The sequence below is a fragment of the Papaver somniferum genome, chromosome 9, assembly GCF_003573695.1.
Source record: "Papaver somniferum cultivar HN1 chromosome 9, ASM357369v1, whole genome shotgun sequence".
NCBI classification, from domain to species: Eukaryota; Viridiplantae; Streptophyta; class Magnoliopsida; order Ranunculales; family Papaveraceae; genus Papaver; species Papaver somniferum.
In genome coordinates this window covers 146,238,083-146,258,006 of record NC_039366.1, presented here as the reverse complement: position 1 = coordinate 146,258,006, position 19,924 = coordinate 146,238,083, and the positions used below count along the sequence as shown (strand labels likewise).

Genomic DNA, 19,924 nt, shown 5'->3' with positions numbered 1-19,924 from the left:
ACAAATCATATAAGATGTTCAAGGTAATTTTCACATGATCATATTTTGACTTAATATTTAGTTTCCAATAAATAGATTGTTTCCAACTAAACTCTTCAAGAATATGATGAACATATCTAAAGTAAAAATCTTCCAACACATATTTCGAGAAATAAATAAGCAAGATAAACTCGACTCGAAATATCAAATGTGTATAATGTAAAAGTCTATATAGCTATACGACTTAGTCTCATTAGAAGATAGAATAGAATAGACTTTTGAGTGATAGATAAGTTTTACTCTCCACATACCTTTTGTTGAGGAAGTTCCTCCAAGCTCCTCAGTAGATCTTCGTCTTCAATTGGTGAACGCCGTGAAGTCTAAAGCTTAACTACACATCCTATCCTAATCCGAGACATAGCTATAAGTATACTAGAAATCAAGTATATAATTTTGATCAACTAAACTTGACAAACAAGCTTGATATAGCAACGCTTGCGAGTTCGACCGATCAGTGCTCTAACAATCTCCCCGTTTATCAATTTTAGTGATAAAATTATCAATACAAATGGATTACAAAATAAATAAACTTTGTAGCTTCTCATCCATCATGCTTGATTTCCTTGGATCTTCAATATTCCTTGAGTTCTTTGCTACTCTAAGTACTTCAGTGATTCTGAACGTGTTCAACTCAGCATCATTGTTGTTGAAGATCCGTAGCCATAACAATAAGAAAACAGATGTTCTCAATCATTGTTATACAGTGTCATAGTATTATTATGGATAATCAAAGTCCAATTGTATCACAACTTTGAAATAAAATTCTGGTGATATGTATCACTTCCCCTTAGTCAATGCTTCATCTTACAATGAAAACCACTCCCCATTACATAATGATCCGTATACCATATGTATGTAGTGTGAACTACAAATAATTCTCACCCTTTTTGTCAATATAAATTGGCAAAGGTACGAAAACTACAAGATCATAATGAAATTTTCAAAAAGATACTTCATGATTAAAAGAGAACATATCAACTTTGTTTCGATGATTTCATATAGTCGAAACTTAGTGTATTCATCAAGGAGTTTATTAAAGATACAAGATAACTCCTCCAATATTCCACAGCCGCACACCCCACAAAGATATGACAATTAAGCACAAGTTCAATTAAGAACTCTCCCCCATTTGATGTCATTCGCAAGAGAACTCTCCCCCATTTGGACATTAACAAATCACATGGATTTGTATCCAATAAACTCGAATAAATTAACCACAAGAAAACCTTATTGATTAATTTAATCGGAAATTCTCAACATAAGAAAACTTACAGAGCCATACAATACTTTCACATAAAAGTGGATCATGGAAAGATCAATATTACAGAATTTTTCAAAAAGTTCATTCTATCTTTCATCAATATTTTCATAATGATACGATAGACTTAACTTTTGAGCATATATGAGATAAACACAGTTCACGAATGTAAACACATATATATCTCATAAGCAATTGCAATATATGAAATAAAAATATTAAATACTGCAAAAATCATCTTCCAAATAACTTTAGAATCTAAATAAATAAATCTAAAAACATTGCAAGATGAAAATCGTTGAAATATCTATGTGTAATTATAATTAATGCTATTCCAAATCCTAGTTATCCTTCTTAAACATAAGAATAAATTCTCAAAAAGAAGTTTCCTATACATTATCAAAAGATAAAGAAGTTAATCATCATCTTCATCATCATCGGAATCCATCAAAGAGGCTTGAACTTTATCCATCTCTTCCTTGATTTTGGGAAATTTTGTAGCAATCACAAACAATTGTTCTTGCACAAATTTTTCCTTGAAATTGACCTTACAAACAACCTTGTGAATTTGTTGAAGAAGACCCAAGGTGGTACGATTACAAGAACCGTCAATAGTATTATATCTTTGTCTTTTGTAGAAGTTCGTCTTCATACGTTTGAAAATACTTAGACAAACTAGTTTGGGAGTTCCAATAGAGTTTCCAATGAGAGCAATGGAATGTGTACTACATATTTTCCCAATTAAGCATGGAAAGCCTAACTTCTTGTTGAGTGACGTTATCGAGAATAATAAATCCACAAATATCAAGTCCTTGAGCACCCATTTGAAGGAAATAGACGAACTCCGCAAATTCACGACTCCACCGAGAATTCTCAATTATGGAGGGACAAAGATTAGAGATGCCAAGTTTTCCGAAGATCCTCAAAGCAATACTAAGATCTTGGGTAGGAAATTTCCCTTCTATCCAATCAAACTTCTTGCGGCAAAGACCAAACGAAATGGCTTCATAAGATGGTATTTCTCCTTTTGGTCTAGGTAGACAAAAGTTACCCAAAGGGATTTTTGTAATCTTTGAAATTAACTCTCTATCAACTAGAATGTTTTTCCTATTTATCATAGTCTTGAATTCCAAGTTATCAAGATTAACATCATGGATGTTAGCATAAAAGATTCTTGTGAGAATGTCAAATCCTTCACCAAGACTATTGAAGATGTTACCAAGATTATATTTCTCAAAACACACTAAGTATTCTTTATGACCACTTTCCTTTACCAATTTCTTCTCTAGTATGAATCCATTAGAAGAAATCTTTTCAAAGATCTTACTACTAGAATTATTGATGAATACAATTCTAATAGAATCTTGGTCTCTTGGAACTATCTTACTTGAGAGAGAGGATTTAACAAGACCTTTAGCAATTTTCCTTGAACTCTTATCATCATTATTAGACCTTCCCATTATAGCAACAAATGAAAATTGAGGGAAAAACAAGATAAAGAGACTTATTTGATTAGCTTCCTTGTAGAAAATTCTTCCTCCACCCCTTTTTATTTGACCTCCAATAAGGTTTTAATGGAGCTGGTAACCGAACCCTAAAATAACCCTTGTTCACGTACACAGACGAAGTAAGGAAGAAGAAGGGTACGCGTACCGTAACCTTTATAGTCCCTTTAGATGGCTCGGACCCGTGCAGGTACCGAGTCTCATAAAAGGAAAGCAGGATTCCTAGATGGTTTAGAACAACCAAGATCAAATCCTGAACCATGAGGTTCGCACACTGAGTGAATATTTTCTCATAGCCTTGAAGGTGTTTCAATCGATTGGTACAATTTTTTCATATATATCAATAGGGGCGATTCATCCTGGCAGAAAGTGATTCTCCATTTTTGTGAAGATCAATGGCTACCAGAAGCAATCGTAATGATGTTGTGTGCGTATTACTCCCTTTTGGGACAATTCCATCTTAATGAAGAAAATAGTGAAGAAAACAGTTTCTTCAAATCCTCCAAGTGGCCGAATCTTAATTCAATGGCCATCCCTCAAAAATCATCATATTTCTCTTTGAAATTCATGTTCTTAGTATATATGTTGGTGTATTACAATGTACTTGTTATTGTGATACAAGACATTTGCGTTTTATCATTATTTCACTTCTGATGTATCTGGAATTGTTGTATTCAATTTTATCTTATCAATGAAACAGAGGGTTACCTCTTTCCTTCAAATAATAATAATAATAACAATAAATAAATAAGTAAATGATGTAGTTATGTAGTCATACACCTTAGCCTCAGGTGTCAGTCATCCTAAGAAATACTCCCTTCATCCCACTATTAATTGACCTAGTTTAAGTTTGCACAATTCTTAAGGCAATAAAGGGAAAAGAGTATTTTTTTAAGTATTTTTTTACAATTATACCCTTATGGATAATAACTAGTAAACTTAGAAATGATTTATCTCTCAAACTATACCACGTGTGTTCGCAAACTTTATACCATTGTAAAATATTTTACACCTACGTAACGAATATAAACATGCCTATCAAATTATATATATTTCTTATAATAACAGAAATCAATTAAAAGGGAAATTTTAGAAATATCCCCTTGTTTAGTGAAATATGTCATTTATTATGGAACAAAATCTAAAAATAAATAGGCCAATTAATAGTGGGACAGAGGGAGTATGTTCCTTAGCACGACAGTATTGGTGGTGGTGTTCTTGTGTAATCATAATGCCTCCCTGAGCTTCATAATAAAGTCTAAGACACTCCCCTGAGCTTCACACAACAATTATGGTTTTCTTATGGTAAGTAAGTACCAAAAGAATGTACTTACAGGGGGTTAGTCAAATGAGATTTCAAATGATTTTCAGAGAGTTCTCAAATCCATTGTTAGTCCATTGAGGCTTTTTATGAGTCTCCTTATGTCTCTTGTTATTGGTTAGAGACTTTTTTTAAGTCATTTAAATTCTTCGAAATTCCATGTTATTGGATTAGGATTTCATAAGAATCACTACAACATCACTGTTATTCGAATGAGAATTGAAAGTCATTGATTTATTGTTTTCATAGATTTGGAGAGACTTTTTTAGGAAAATAGGCATGGTAGAAATCTCTCCTCAAGAGGTGATATTTTTGGAGACTTGGAAACTTGGGGAATATTTGTTTTTGAGAGTAGGGCCAATTTTTTTTCTTTTTTTTGTTTGAGCTGATGACCAAGTAACGGGCCATTTGCGGAGTAATCCAGTGGCGAGATTGAGTAGAAAATAATAAAATGAATGTGGGATGAGTGAAATAAAAAAAAATGAAAACACAGGCATAAGGCAACAACAAGATTTATTTTGACAATGCACACGTATTTTACCAGGTATTCATGGTATTTTTATTTAGATTATAATGTGCATTATAAAGTAACCAGTAATGTGCATAATAAAGTAACCAGTAGATGTTTTGAATTTTTGATTAAATATTGTACATTTTTTTGTCTCTAAAAATCACAGAGACTCTTTACGAATATCAATTTTTTGTCTCTACAAGTCGCAAAGACTCTCTAATTTATTCTTAGAGAATCACCAGATATCTCTATATTTTTAGAAAATATTAGAAAGTCACTCAAATAACAAACCTATGAAAATTTATAAAAATCTCAATTGACTGCCTCCCTGTTAGTTAGAACCAGTAGGTTCTTGTAAGCATGTACCAAAAGAATCGTGAGAATAATTCCCAAGGCCCACTTTCATATCTAAAAATAACTATAGCTATTCGTTGAAATTAGACACTGTCTATCCTAGATTCGAATGAGAATAGGGTTCTCACACATGGTGAGTATATTGGAGGACAGCAAAACCCCACTCGCAAAACTTAATAGTAATAATAAGAGGGTAGTGTATGTCCGTGGATATTATTGAGGGTCGGCAAAATGTGATCACTGAGAAATGCACGACACAGACTTTTTATCCATCAACCCCATGTGCAAGCCTTCTTCAACCACTCCATAACAAAATACTTAATGCGGTTTTGGACCCTCCAAATCTCCTATAAATACCAACGAAACATTCTTCTCATTTCACTCTTGTAGGATACTTAAGTACAATACTAGCTATCTAGCTCAAATGGCTACGGCTAGAACTAGTGGCGTTGTTTTCGTTTTGGTGGTAGTGTTGGGTGTAAGTTTATGTTCAGCCTCCAGGGCCCTCCTCAATCTGGAGGGAGCTAGTAATGGTGCTGGGTATGGCGCTGGGCATGGCATTGGAAACGGAGGGGGTTCAGGTTATGGAGGAGGGTCGGCAGGAGGAGGAGGAGGTGGTGGAGGATCTGGTGGTGGTAGTGGTTATGCAGTTGGAGGTGAGCATAGTGTGGAGCATGGTTATGGAGGTAATTACGGAGATCATGGAGCTGGTTACGGTAGTGGTAGTGGTAGTGGTGGTGGAAGTGGAGGTGGTTATGGGAGCGGAATTGAACATGGTGCAGGTTATGGTGGTGGAGGCGGAGGTGGTAGTGGTAGTGGATCTGGTTATGGTGTTGGGGGAGAGCATGGTGTAAGCTATGGTAGTGGAGGAGGTTCTGGTGGTGGGTCTGGCTATGGTGCTGGAGTTGAGCATGGTGGTGGTTACGGGGGTGGGGGTGGTAATGGGGGTGGTTCTGGTTATGGTTCTGCCATTGGAGGTGAATATGGTAGTGGAGGATACGGTAGTGGTGGTGGAAATGGTGGTGGTAGTGGTTATGGTGGTAGTGGTGCAGAACATGGTGGAGGATACGGTGGTGGCAGCGGCAATGGTGGTGGTTCAGGATATGGTAGTGAACATGGTGTTGCATATGGTGCTGGTGGAGGATCTGGGAGCGGCGGTGGATATGGCACCTTCGGAGGTGAACATGGTTATGGTAGTGGAGGTGGAGGTGGAAGCGGTGGAGGTAGCGGAGGTGGCAGTGCTTATGGTGGTGAACATGCGGCAGGTGCATATGGCGCAGGTGGAGGGTCAGGCAGCGGTAGTGGAGGTGCTTATGGTGGTGAACATGGAGCAGGTGCCTATGGTGCAGGGGGAGGCTCAGGCAGCGGCAGTGGAGGTGGTAGTGCTTACGGGGGTGAACATGGAGCAGGTGTGTATGGTGCAGGTGGCGGATCGGGCAGCGGTAGTGGAGGTGGTAGTGCTTATGGCGGTGAACACGGTGCAGGTGCGTATGGTGCAGGTACTGGATCCGGCAGCGGTAATGGAGGAGGTTATGCTGGTGAACATGGAAATGGGTACGGTGGAGGTGGTGGTAGTGGTAATGGTGGGGGAGGAGGCCACCCTGCTTATTCCCACCCATGAGAAAGAAAATTCTTACTGATCTTCTCTGAATTAAGAGAAGAAATTGAAATGCATCTACTACGTACGTATAAGAATAGAGATACATGTAATAAATAGTATCGTCTGGACTGTCACCATGAGATAAATCTCTAGCATTTTTGCATGGAGTTTTTATATCTATGTTGTCTTTTCTTTGAATTATTATTTGTGCTATCATATCAACTATGTTAATGTTGTCTATTTATATATTTTATGGCTTACCACATATGTAATGACCGATTTCATTTGAGGAATATAGGTAACATCATGTACTGCACGGGTTTCTATGTGTTGCTCGCGGCATAGGATCTTGGTTCCTTCTTTTTCTTGATGGTTGGTTGAGGTGTATATTTCACAATGGTGTATCTTTGACATCATAACCCATTTCACGCAACATTGATGGAAAAAATGAGTTGTAATAAAGAGTTTTTGGTATTATTTTTTTTATTATTATTTTTTTTTTCTTGAGGAATATAGGTAACATCATAACCCATTTCACACAACATTGATGGAAAAAATGAGTTGTAATAAAGAGTTTTTTTTTACTAAGAAACACAACCATTCGTTAAGAAAGAAGAGAATTACAAATTATATTAAGGTTTGTCTTTCTGCACATACTATTAAGAAAATTTGGAAGAAAAACCATAAACCCTTGAGATTGTTTTTCCTAATCCGACGCGCAAGCCGGTCCGCTAACGGGTTATTCTGTCGCTTTATATACATTAGCTTAACAGAAACTGAACTAGAAATTGAACTCCGACAAAGCTCCAAAAGGTCCAGGCTTCTCCAATCCACTAAAGAGTTGCAGCCGTTAACAAAATTGACCAGATGAAGACAATCACTAACAAACATCACTTTGGGAAGATTCATTTCTTTTGCCCAAGAGATAGCCAACAAAAGCGCAGTAGCTTCAGCTCCCACAGCATTTTGGATCAACCCAAAGTCCGAACGCGTCTTTCTTACATTCCCTGCAACGTCACACCAAATAACACATTACCAATTTTTTTTTTAATAAAGAGTTTTTGGTATTGGTGTAGTTTGATTTTAGGACTTAAGAATTTTTGTGGGTACTTACTCATTTTCATGAGTGAGGGAAACAGATAGCCTTAAATTCATGTTCGTCAAAACTAAAGATGGATACCACTATATAACTAAGAATTGAGGAAATTAGACGCAGGCTAAAAAAAAAATATTTTTATTGTCAGGTTCAAGATTATTTTTAGATTCTGTGACATCCATAATTACATGAAATTTTGAAAAATGTTTGCATAATGGGTTATGCATCCTAATTTTTCAGGGGTATAATTGGCAAGCAAACTTGGATATAACATATCTAAAAACCGCGCCTTGGATTTTTACAAATTACTAGATTTTGTGCCCGGGACGAACTTGGTTCACCAATTCAATCTACAACTACAAACTACAAATACAATGCATCACCGCCTCTTTCTTTGAACCTTAATTTTTGTATGTACACCTTTCATCATCCACCACGTGTACAGAAAGAGACACGTGGAAGGCATGCGAAGCGAGACATCAAAACATGATAGCAAGCATCTCATCAGAAGATGCCATCGGTCAGCAGATCTGACGGTCAGGGACAGAGGACCACAGAGGTATGATGGCTCAGAGGAGCACCAGATAATATCCCTTGGGTATTAACACACCCAATCCCGAGGAAGATCCCAGATCAACGGCCGAGAGGAAGTTAGGCTGACACAGATATGACCAGACAAAGAGACACTTGTCTGACACGAGCAGACATCCATCTACCCGCATTAAATACCCAAGAGATATACACGGGTCGATCAGCTCGTGGAAGAAGCGAGGATAACCCTCGTATTCAAGCTCAGGCCGCGGCATATGCCGAAGACCTCTGCGTAATAGGAACAAAGCACAAGAAGATAAGATTACAACGGCACCTCAGAGATGGGACCCACGTTCCATCCCTATAAATACCCCTCTCCACTAAGAGAGGAGGGGCAGACCATTTTGGGAGAGAAATTAGAGGAGAACATAGGAGAGAGAAATAGGAAGAGTAAGTAATCCCCCTACTTCCGCAGACCTATGTGTATTCTAAAGTCATTCGACTATCTTTGTAACCATTCAATACATAGTGAAACACCAAACCCCGTGGATGTAGGCCTTGGTGCGGAACCACGTAAATCTGTCTCATTTACATTTCAACACCTTACCTTCAGCGTTAAACTTCATATGCTTTATATTTATACGTGATTCTCGATTTATTCCTTTATACGATCATTATTTATGACAATATTCGACTAGACAATGACAAGCCCGGAGGCTTCGAGTCGATGAATCAATATAATCATCCCGTTACGCATACGACGTATAATTCTAGAATTAGGATGTATGCGAATATTGTTTGTGAACACGTGGATGGCTTCGTGATTTATGTGTTCACAATTTGGTGCTAGAAACAGGGACTTTGTCCCGGTAAAAGATTTATCTTATCATGTGATTTCACCTTAAAACGCGCATTATGGTTGTGCCCTATTCTGGGTTCAGCGTGCTTTCAAAACCTTTTTTATTCTGGGTTCAGCGTTCTTTCAAAACCTTTTTCATTCTGGGTTCATGGTCTTCATTTTCACAAACACCATTTCAAAGCAGACAAACCCGCGGCTATCTATCACAGATTTTCACGTGAGGTGTTTTCCTCAACTAAGACTTAATAAATCCAGATTCATGAATCCTCGCAACGGATCTGCCTTTTCAAGAGTTCTTTTTCAAAAGTAGTCTGAAAACAAGATTCATGATCATTTATTAGAGGATTTGTATTGCAAAACCTAGACCGATGAAGTTTTTACATTTCTCTTCTATTAAGGCCCTTGGGCAGCTCATTTCCTTCTATTCCAATAGTCTTGCGGGTACGAATGGCGCTAACCCGATCCTCGTGGATATCTTTGGTTCTCCTTATTTATTCCCCTATGCAGAAAAGGATTAAAATGGAGAAGATACTAGAGGCAGGAAAAACCAAATCCTCATCAAAGGAGACACCGAGGGTTACCTCGGTCATGACCCGAAGCAAGAAGAAAGGAAACAAAGCTAAAACAACTACTCAGAGGCAGGATGCTGCTGAGATTACTTTCACCTATGAACACTAACTCCATTGCAGCCGCGGCTCTCAAAGCAGCAGCCACGAAGACTGTTGCGGCCCTCCAGGCTACAGAAGCTAACAAGACTTTGGTTTCAAGCCAAATCCATCAACAAAAAGAGGGGGTAGCAGAATCTATGACATATCAGCCCGCACATCCACCAATTTTCGGAATACCATCAACCAACGGTCAGAATCAAACCATACTGGTGGTTTTAGTACCACGGGTGGAAGCTCAACCGAGGGGACCAAACTTGGAGATACCAACGATTGAAGCTGATCCTCGGCCACCCTTAATACACACTGTAGACGAAGGGGGAACTATGGTCGTAGGGGTACCAGCCGGAACTCCCAATCAGGGATCAAACCAGTCCCACCGACTGATGGTAGAGCTCGAAGAATTGAAAAAGAGCCAGCAAGTTTACGCAGATGCCGTAGCTCTTCTGGCCAGGGAGAACCAAGACTTGAAATATAAGATTGCTCAAAGCACGAAGACTAGCCAACAACTGGACGAAGCAAATTCTAAAGCATCAGAGCCTAATCGAGACCGAATAATCATCCTAGCAAATGACGCCAGGGGAAGCAGTGCATCCGATCTGGAATATGCCACCGAAGAGTTAGACTATTATGATAGCGAAGATCGAAGAAAGAAACGCTCAAATGAGCATGAGAACATGGGATATTACCGCGCAATGGAGGAGCTGCGTGATGAGATGATGGCTGAGATCAAACAGTTAAAATCCAGACAAGACGGAGGAAGGCTTGAAGAGGTGATGAAAGAAGCTAACCACACGCCCCTAACTCATCGCCTGACAAATACCCCCATTCCGTTAAAGTGCCCTGTCCCAACTTTTGAATTCTACGACGGATCTAGTGATCCCGCGGCACATATCCGGTATTATAACCGTATCTTAGCCCGATGGAGTCAGAATGATGCCGTCCTCTGTAGATATTTCCCATCAAGTCTGAAGGGATCGACTTTGTCTTGGTTTGACAACCTTCCACCTGATTCCATCAACTCCTACGATCAACTCGCAGAGAAATTTCTGAGGACATACATGTACAACAAAGCTGCCAACACTGGAATGGATAAACTTTTTTCTCTGGCAATTGGCTACAAGGAGAACACGAGGGAATACACCAACAGATGGCACAAGATCTGCCAAGCCATAGGGAGTGTGGACCCAGTAGTAAGTATCAACTGCTACAAGTGGGGATTAGAACGAATGAGTCCACTATTTGTTGAGATTCATGGAAACGTGCCTAAGACAGAAGGAGATCTTCGAATAATTATTGAAAAGTACGCTCGTCTTGAAGAAATCCAGCGTGAGAACCCGAGGGCACACACGCAGAGGTCTCATCGTACCAATTCCGCAGAACAAACCAGCGGGGCCAAAAGAAATAGCTCAGTGGAATGGCCTCACGAAGATAGGAAGGAACGAAGGGATGAACGACGAAAAGACGATCGAAAATTCGAAGATCAGGTTTACACGAAGCTCAATGCTAGCTACCCTCGGATCTTGCGAGAGATCAAAGTAAGGGAAAATTTGGAGTGGCCATGGTCTAAGGGAAAACAGCCCCCAAGAACCGAGAAGTCTAAAGATTACTGTGAGTGGACACTAGACCGAGAAATGCAAAAACCTCAAAATAATGATCCAAAAATTGATTGATGCTGGCGAACTCAAACATTACATACGAAAGGAGGTCACCGAGGATAGATCCAAACGGACCAAGCAAGTCCAACTTCCAGAGGGAAACCGCACAATCAACACCATCTCGTGTTCCGAAGCCGCGGGGCCCTCCCTTACAGCGCAGATAAGAAAGAGGCTACGGAAGCAGTTCGAAGACCACTGCGAATTATATAAGATTGATGGCGTAGAGGTGGACGAGAACGAAGAGTGGATGAACGCACCTATTATCTTCGATACTGAAGATATCGAAGAAGATATGGAAGATCATAACGATCCCTTGGTCCTCACACTACCAGTGGCTGGATGTAACCTCAAAAAGATCCTCATAGAAGGGGGAAGCTCAGTGAACGTTCTATTCTACGACGCATTTAAACGGATGAAGCTCCATGATGAACAACTAATGACCTCTTATTACACCATCTACGGGTTCAATGGAGCACCCACAAAGCCATTGGGAGACATCGTGCTGCAGGTGAACGCCAGACCCATGAAAGTAGAAACACGATTCAGCGTGGTTGACGCCCCATCCCCCTATAACGCCATTATTGGACGAAAGTGGTTACATAAACTCAAGGGAGTGGCTGCAACTTACTACCAATATCTCAGGTTCCCTACACCCGAGGGAGTGATGGAAATCAAGGGAGATCGGGTCTCTGCAAAAGAGTGCCAGACCACTCAGGATCGTATCAACAACGAACAAGAAGAGCAGCGAAAAACCCGAAAGATTAAAAATAAAGAAGTTGAGAAAGAAAAGGCCATAGACCTGTTCCTCAAGGAAACCACAGGGAGGGGTTTGACAAAAGATGATAGTGTCCTAAACACAGAGACAGGTATTTCAGCAGCCAACGAAGGACAAAAACATACTAAATATCAATTAAAGAACGTCCCAGTCCTCGGGGACCCAAAGCCGGTGTTCACACCAGTAGAGCCCGTAAAATAAATCAACATAGGAACGGAAGAAAACCCGAATATGATCAAAGTAGGGACCATAATGGACGAAAGAAGAGAAGATTCCTTAACCAAATTACTTAAAGAATACGCGGATGTATTCGCCTGGAAGTTAGGAGATATGCCGGGGATTGATCCGAAAATAATCCAACACGAGCTGCGCATCAAACCAGGCACGCCACCTTTCAGGCAGAAAATAAGAAAAATTGCACCGGAGTATCATAAGGCAGTGGAAAAAGAACTTCGGAAACTACTAGAAGCAGGCTTCATCGAGGAAGTCAAATACCCTACATGGATCTCCAACATGGCCGTCGTTCCTAAGAAAAATGGATGGGTTAGGATATGCATCGACTTTACTAACCTCAACAAGGAATGTCCAAAGGACAGCTATCCCCTGCCAAGCATAGATCAGCTGGTTGAAGCAGTGGAAGGATACGAAGAGCTGTCATTTATGGATGGATATTCTGGTTACAACCAAGTAGCCCTGACAGAAGAAGATCAACTACACACAGCATTCTACACCCCGCATGGCCTTTATTTCTACACTAGAATGCCCTTTGGACTTCGAAACGCAGGGGCAACGTACCAAAGAATGGTCGACGCTATCTTCAGGCCATGGATTGGTAGTACCTTAGAAGTCTACGTTGATGACATGCTCGTCAAAAGTAAGCTGCGCAAAGATCACCACCAGGACCTGAGAGATATTTTCGAAGCAATGAGGAAACATCACATGAAAGTAAATCCAGAAAAATGCACTTTCGGTGTCACCTCAGGGAAATTCCTCGGATATCTGGTAACAAAAAGGGGCATTGAGGTGGACCCAGCAAAGATTCAGGCCAAAGTTGAAATGCCATCTCCGAAGAATTTAAAAGAAGTGCAGAAGCTCAATGGGTCCATAGCAGCCTTGGGAAGATTTATTGCCCGAACCTCGGACAAATGCAAACATTTTTTCAATATTCTCAAAAAAGGGAGTAAGTTTGAATGGACCGCAGAATGCGAAGAAGCCTTCCAAAGAATCAAGGAACACCTGGCTTCAATTCCAATCCTGCAGAAGCCTGATCCTGATGAGGTTTTGGCATTGTACATAGCAGCGACAGAAGACGCAGTTAGCGCAGTGTTGGTCAAAACCAATACGAAGATAGAACAACCTATCTATTATGTTAGTAAGACCCTCAATTCTGCGGAAAGGAACTAAACGAAGATCGAACAAATTATCCTGGCATTGGTATGGGCTACTCAAAAGCTGAGAACCTATTTCCTAACTCACTTCATCCGCGTCCCATGCAAAGCACCACTGGAAGCAGTCCTCAAAAGCGCGGGAAAAGTAGGCAGAATAGCCAAGTGAAACACCCACCTGGACCAATTCAACATCATTCATGAAATTCAACATTCCCAAAAATCCCAAGTTTTAGCGTATTTCTTAGCAGACCTCCCCCTGGAAAACGACGAAGAGATTAGGGGAATACCAGAAGCCGACGAAGAAAGCAAGGATCCAGTTGATGTCCTCGAACCCGCGAGTCAAAGACAATGGGAAGTCTTCGTTGATGGTTCCAAAAATAAGGAAGGGTCAGGAATAGGCATTGTCATCACCACCCCAACTGGAGAAAGGATCGTACAGGCACTCAGGTTAGAATTCAAAGAGCATACTAATAACATCGTCGAATACGAGGCAGTCGTACATGCCCTCCGTTTAATAATAGAGATGGGGGTAACTGATGTGAGACTGACAAGTGATTCGCAACTTGTCATACGACAAATAGGGCTCGAATACAATGTGTACGACGACACCCTCTCAGCTTACATGGACTTGGTCCAAACATTGGCATCATAAATTCCGAGCATCAAGTTCCGGCACTTATGCAGGAGGGATCTCAGGCACGCGGATGCCCTAGCATATATATCATCCATGCTAAAGGACAAGAGTATCGAAGCTATCAAAATAACAAGGGTATACGAGCCCTCGATTGCAACAAAATTTTCCTTTGCTACAAATCAAGATACAGTGGAAGAAAATATCGAAGATCAGGTGGGAGAAGACATCCGTTACGATTTTGACGAAGAAGATATCCTGTCAAGAGCAAATCAAGACGAAGATTTCAGCAACGAAGATGATTGGAGAATGATGATCCATGCGTTTCTCAAGGATGGAACCTTACCCGCGGATCACAAACAAAACAAGAAAATACTCTCCAAAGTAGGAAGATATGACCTTCGGGATGGAATCCTGTACAAGAAATCTTTCCTCGGATCGTTACTACGTTGCTTATCCAAGAAAGAGGGGCATTGAATTCTAAATGACATCCATTATGGTGACACAAGAAATCATAGCGGCATGAGATCACTAGCCGACAAAGCAAAAATGCAAGGATATTACTGGCCCACAATGATACAAGATGCCGCAAGAATGTCCCGACGATGTGAAGAATGTCAGTGTTTCTCCAAAAAGATACATGCACCAGCAACAACGTTGAATTATGCGGATAGTCCGTGACCATTCGCAAAATGGGGCATAGATATCGTTGGGACTTTCATCGAAGGATCAGGGAAAAGACGATTTTTGATAGTAGCCACGGACTACTTCAGTAAATGGGTGGAAGCCAAAGCCTTAGCCAGGATCAGAGACGTGGACGTTTTTACTTTCATATTCCAAAACATTATTTGCAGGTTCGGCATACCAGCGGAAATCGTGTCCGATAATGGTAAACAATTACAGGGGAAAAACATAGACATGCTCTTCGACACTTTCAAAATAAGGAAAAACAAGTCCACCCCCATATACCCTCAAAGCAATGGACAAGCAGAAGCTACCCACAAGACCCTCGCCCTTATTCTCAAAAAGCAATTAGACGAACACAAGGGGCGATGGTGTGAACAGCTACACAATGTATTATGGGCATACATGACAACACGAAGATCTGCCACTGGGGAGTCCCCATTTCTCCTCACTTATGGAGCTGAAGCAGTCATCCCAACAGAGATCCTCATGCCTACCACAAAGACCGAAGCATGGGAGAAAAATCTCACAACAAACATGATGTTAGAGAGACTGGACGACCTGGAAAGAAGGAGGGAAGAAGCATTGCAGAAGATGGAAAACTATCAACGGAGACTAGCGAGGGAGTACAACAAAAAGGTAAAGCTTCGAAATTTTGTAGAGGGGAAGTATGTGCTAAGAAAAATCCTGCAGTATCAACGAGAGAATAAATGGGGAAAGTTAGCACCTACATGGGGAGGACCTTTTATAATACACGACATTGCGGGAAACGGTTCCTACTATCTTCGCAATCTGAAAGACGAGGTCCTCCGGCACCCTTGGAATGCTAAATGGCTCAAACCGTACTACCCATAGGAGCAGCGCAGCTTTGCATCTGCATGGAGAATACCAGAAGAAGAAGGCAGCGTAACCGCTTTACATGTTTCTATCTCTGGACGAGGAGTAGCAGGCCTCAACCTATCAATCAAACAAGTTTTTTGGGAAATCTTCAAGTAAACGAAATGGTCAAAAGGCCCGCTGGATGAACGCATGTACATTACATTATATATTAACAATATTGGGGAAAGTAGTTAATCTACAATCTCTCAGGGCTCCCCTATCAGTGTCTATGAGTGTAAGACCAGGGGGAAGGCACCCAGCAGAAAGAGATACCCAACCAATTTTAAGGCAGTGGGTCGACGGAATGGGTGCATGTGAATATTTTCAAATAAGCATTCCATATCCTAGAACGCTGCCTCGGCCCGCACCATTTGGGAATCCTCTGGCCCAGGATTCGCCAGCGGGGTGACAGGTCTCAAGACGATCAAGAAGGTATTTACCTTCAGGGTCGCACTCAAAACACTCTCAACTTTTTACAAAACCAGTTATTTCTAGTTTAGCACTTCACAATACCTTAAAATAAAAAGATGAATTGATAACGCAGGTACGCCAAAAGGATGATCCATTTCATAAAGAGTTGATTACAAGATTCAGCAAATAAGATAAAACATGAAACACATCAAAAAATGATCCGAAATTATATAATCAACGAGTATCAACTTTCTATGACTAATAAAAGAAATCTACTTGGACGATACAGCTCCATCAACGGGGTTGTCTCTGCGAGATGAAAGTACGCTACCACCTGAAGAGGGCCCAGAAGAACCAGGCAAAGGCGCGGGAAGGGGACGGCGCGGATAATTATTGACAAGACCATGTTCGACTTTAAGGCCAAGTTCAATCTTATCCAGGACTTTGTTGGTCTCTTCAGCCAACTGACATCGAGCCTTATAAGTGATAACAGCGGTCCGCTGGTGGGCTTGAGACAACAATACAGATAGGCGTTCCGCCTCTTTGGAGGCAATCTCCGCTGCTTCCTCACGAGACGCGGCCAACCCTTTGAAATAGTTGGTTTGTCCTTCCTGCTGCACTAAGGAAGATTGAGTCTTTTTAAGCTCATCATTTGCTGCGTGAAGCTGTCCCTCGAGTGCTGAAAACAAAAAATATCAAGGGGTTAAAACGAAGAAATAACAGAATCACACTCGATAAAACGAGGTTATACCTTCGACATTAGCCGAAGCATCCTCATACTCATTGACAACTGCGTCCCGAGCCTCATCAAGAAATTCATATTCGGTGGATAGTTTCTTATAATCCTTTTGAAGGTTCGTAAGAGCAAATTGACTGGCGTCTAAATCTACCTGCTTCATCGAATCCAAGTGACGAAGATGGTTGACTTCATCATTCACCTCCCCCATCCTTTTATGAAGTCGATACGCATTCATCTCAAGATCTCTTTCAGACTCCACTTGGCGAGCAACATCCGCTCGAGACGCTGCTAGGGATTTACTAAGAGCACCAACCTCGGCCCTAGCATTATATCTTTCCTCGGAAATACGCAGCATTCTATCCCTAACCCCGGGGCCTAAGAAAGAACGATCCTGTTGTAACTCTCCTTCTAAAAAGCGCACTCTAGCCTCTAAGTCTGAAGCATGTTCTCGAGCATCACGCAGGTTGTCACGCGTCCATAGCAGCGTACCATTAAAAAAACAACGGTCATGATTGTACTTATATTGCATATCAACCATCAGTGTTCGCTTTTCACGCCACTCAGCTGTTAAGGCGTTGTGCTCATCAGCACGAGCATTCCACTTTACGGCTTCACTCTTCAACTTACCCACCAACTCTGCAATACGAGATTTCTGTCGTTCCCTTTCTTTCCGAAGCCATATCAACTCGGGGACTCCACCCACTGAAGATAGGGTGGGGAGACTCAGACAGAACACCAAAATACATATAGGGAATCACAAGGAGTGAAAAATCCGTAAAATACAAACCTGTGAAGGACGAGACACTTCTACGAGTCTGCTCAAATTCGTTGCGGACTATATCCAGTTCTGAACGAAGATTCTCCTCAGCGTTACCCAGCTGTTATTTTTCCTTCAGACGGCCCCTCAGTTCATTTATTTCCGCTTCAGCCGCAGACAGTTCCTCTTCCCTATGACGAAGCTTGGCCTCCAACTTTAAAGACTTTGCTTTAAAGAATTGGTATAAAACATGGTTACAATGTTCGCTCCTCATCATCTACGTCACAAACAACAAACATTATTATACCAAAGGGATCAGATATCACGAAGAACACAATGCGCGGATATCATAAAAAGAGTACAAGGATTTACCTCTAAAACACGCTGCTGGGGAAAACCGTACTGGTACCCATCAGCTATGGCCATCATATCAGCAACATAGGAGGGAGGGTCAACCACTAAATTAGCTTCCTAAGATCTAAGATTCTTCTCCCACATCTCAGCAACGCGGGCTTCAGAAGACAGTTGCATCATTCGACGAGTATAAGCGTCGGAGTTCTTCTCACCAGTGACTACGGGGGAAGGGTTAGGGACGAACATCAGGTTATTCTTCTTTAGACAAGCCAAAATGGCATCTTCACCTTCAGGCATTAGCGAGAAAGGGAAATCCTCGGAAGGAGACTCAACCGCAGACTTCCCCTTGGCGGTTATCTCCTCACCCGCGCAAGTATCGACATTACCACCCTCAGCATGACCACCTGCGTTCTCATCTTGCTGATCAGTGGTACCTTCTTTGCCAAGGTCCCCAAGCACATCCCAATCATCATGTGGAGAAAGCAATGAGAAGTCCTCGGCAAGACCCATGGAAGCAGTCACATCGAAGGATTCCCCCGTGGAATATATCCTACCGAAAGAGAACTCTGGGGAAATTACGGGCAAAGTACCCACACCAACAATGTCATACCCAACAGGGGCAGATCCACTCCCACCAGTACCACCGACGGTAATATTACCCTCAGCCTCACCATCACCACCCGCGGCAACTTCTTCTTCAAGATCACCACCCGCGGCAACTTCAGCCTCACCATCACCACCCGCGGCAACTTCTTCTTCACCATTACCACCTTCGTCATCAGGGTAAGAAGTGTCGGTACGCTCTTCTCCGTTGGACATTTCTTCATCCTCACCATACCCTTGGTTTACGGGACTCGTAACCTCCTCATAACCCTCAGCCTCACCAATAACCGCAGTAGAAGATTTTCTGGGTCCAAGTTTCTTCTTATTCGACACCTACAAACCAGTATACATCCCACAAAGGCTCATTTTTTCCCTCACTTCAAAAATGAAAATTATTTCAAGCAAGGAAAAAGGGGCAAAAAGATAGAGAATATAAGAAGAAACTATACCTTGGCAGCAGCAGCACTCTTTGATGGATGGATAACACCAGAACCCTCCTCCTCATCTCCATCAACGACATCAAGAGCATAAGGAAAATTCATGCCCGCGAAATTAGGACGCCAAGGACAGAAATCTCCATAACGAGCAGGAGGAGTTTCACGAGGCTTGTTATTTTCAGAAGGACGCCAACCACGTGGACCCGGAATCCATCCGTAAGCCCAAAGACCAACTACCTCAATAACAGTAGCATGCCATTTATAATCATGGTCACGCTTAATCCTTTCGCGAGCAGGAAAGAGTTTCCGTTTAGCAGATCCCTCAGTAACAGGAACATACTTCAGCTTGGCATCACTCACCTCACTCAAAAGACGAATTTCACCACGGGGAGCAACAATATTACGAAGACTAACACTCCACGGCTTACGGTTTCTGCTATTGACATAATCCCCAAAAGAACTATTAAAGTTCTGAGGAGTGTACCACTCTCTCTCAGCAGGATTTGGAACATAGCAGGTCATCATAGTCTCTCCCTTGCTCCGCAGATAACATTCCTTCAGTGAGCGAAGATAATTCCCAGATAGTTGTGACACGGAACGATTATGAGTGTTCGTGGAAGATCCTTCGCGACTATCCAACACGTCATAATAAAAGGAGTCACCCGATTTATATAAGGGCAACATAAGACCCTCCTCGAAGGCTCCAACCGTAGTCAACAGTTGAAACTCGCCAAACTGATAATTAGCAAGGAGCTCGTATGTGATATCATCGTCAGGAGCATAAAAGCGAACCTCAAAATCTTGGAGTTCATGTTTTTCCTTGAACATCTCAAGATCAATATGCTTGAAAGTGACCTTCTTCTTACCAA

At 41.5% G+C, this 19,924-nt stretch overlaps 1 protein-coding gene across 1 annotated transcript; it reads left to right on the top strand.

The window, feature by feature from the left end:
* The first annotated feature begins 5,359 nt into the window (after positions 1-5,359).
* LOC113308414 (glycine-rich cell wall structural protein 1.8-like) lies at positions 5,360-7,036 on the top strand. The gene has a single exon (XM_026556876.1). It carries the CDS (start codon positions 5,413-5,415, stop codon positions 6,607-6,609), a length of 1,197 nt encoding a protein of 398 aa, XP_026412661.1. The 5' UTR covers positions 5,360-5,412; the 3' UTR covers positions 6,610-7,036.
* The last annotated feature ends 12,888 nt before the right edge of the window (positions 7,037-19,924 follow it).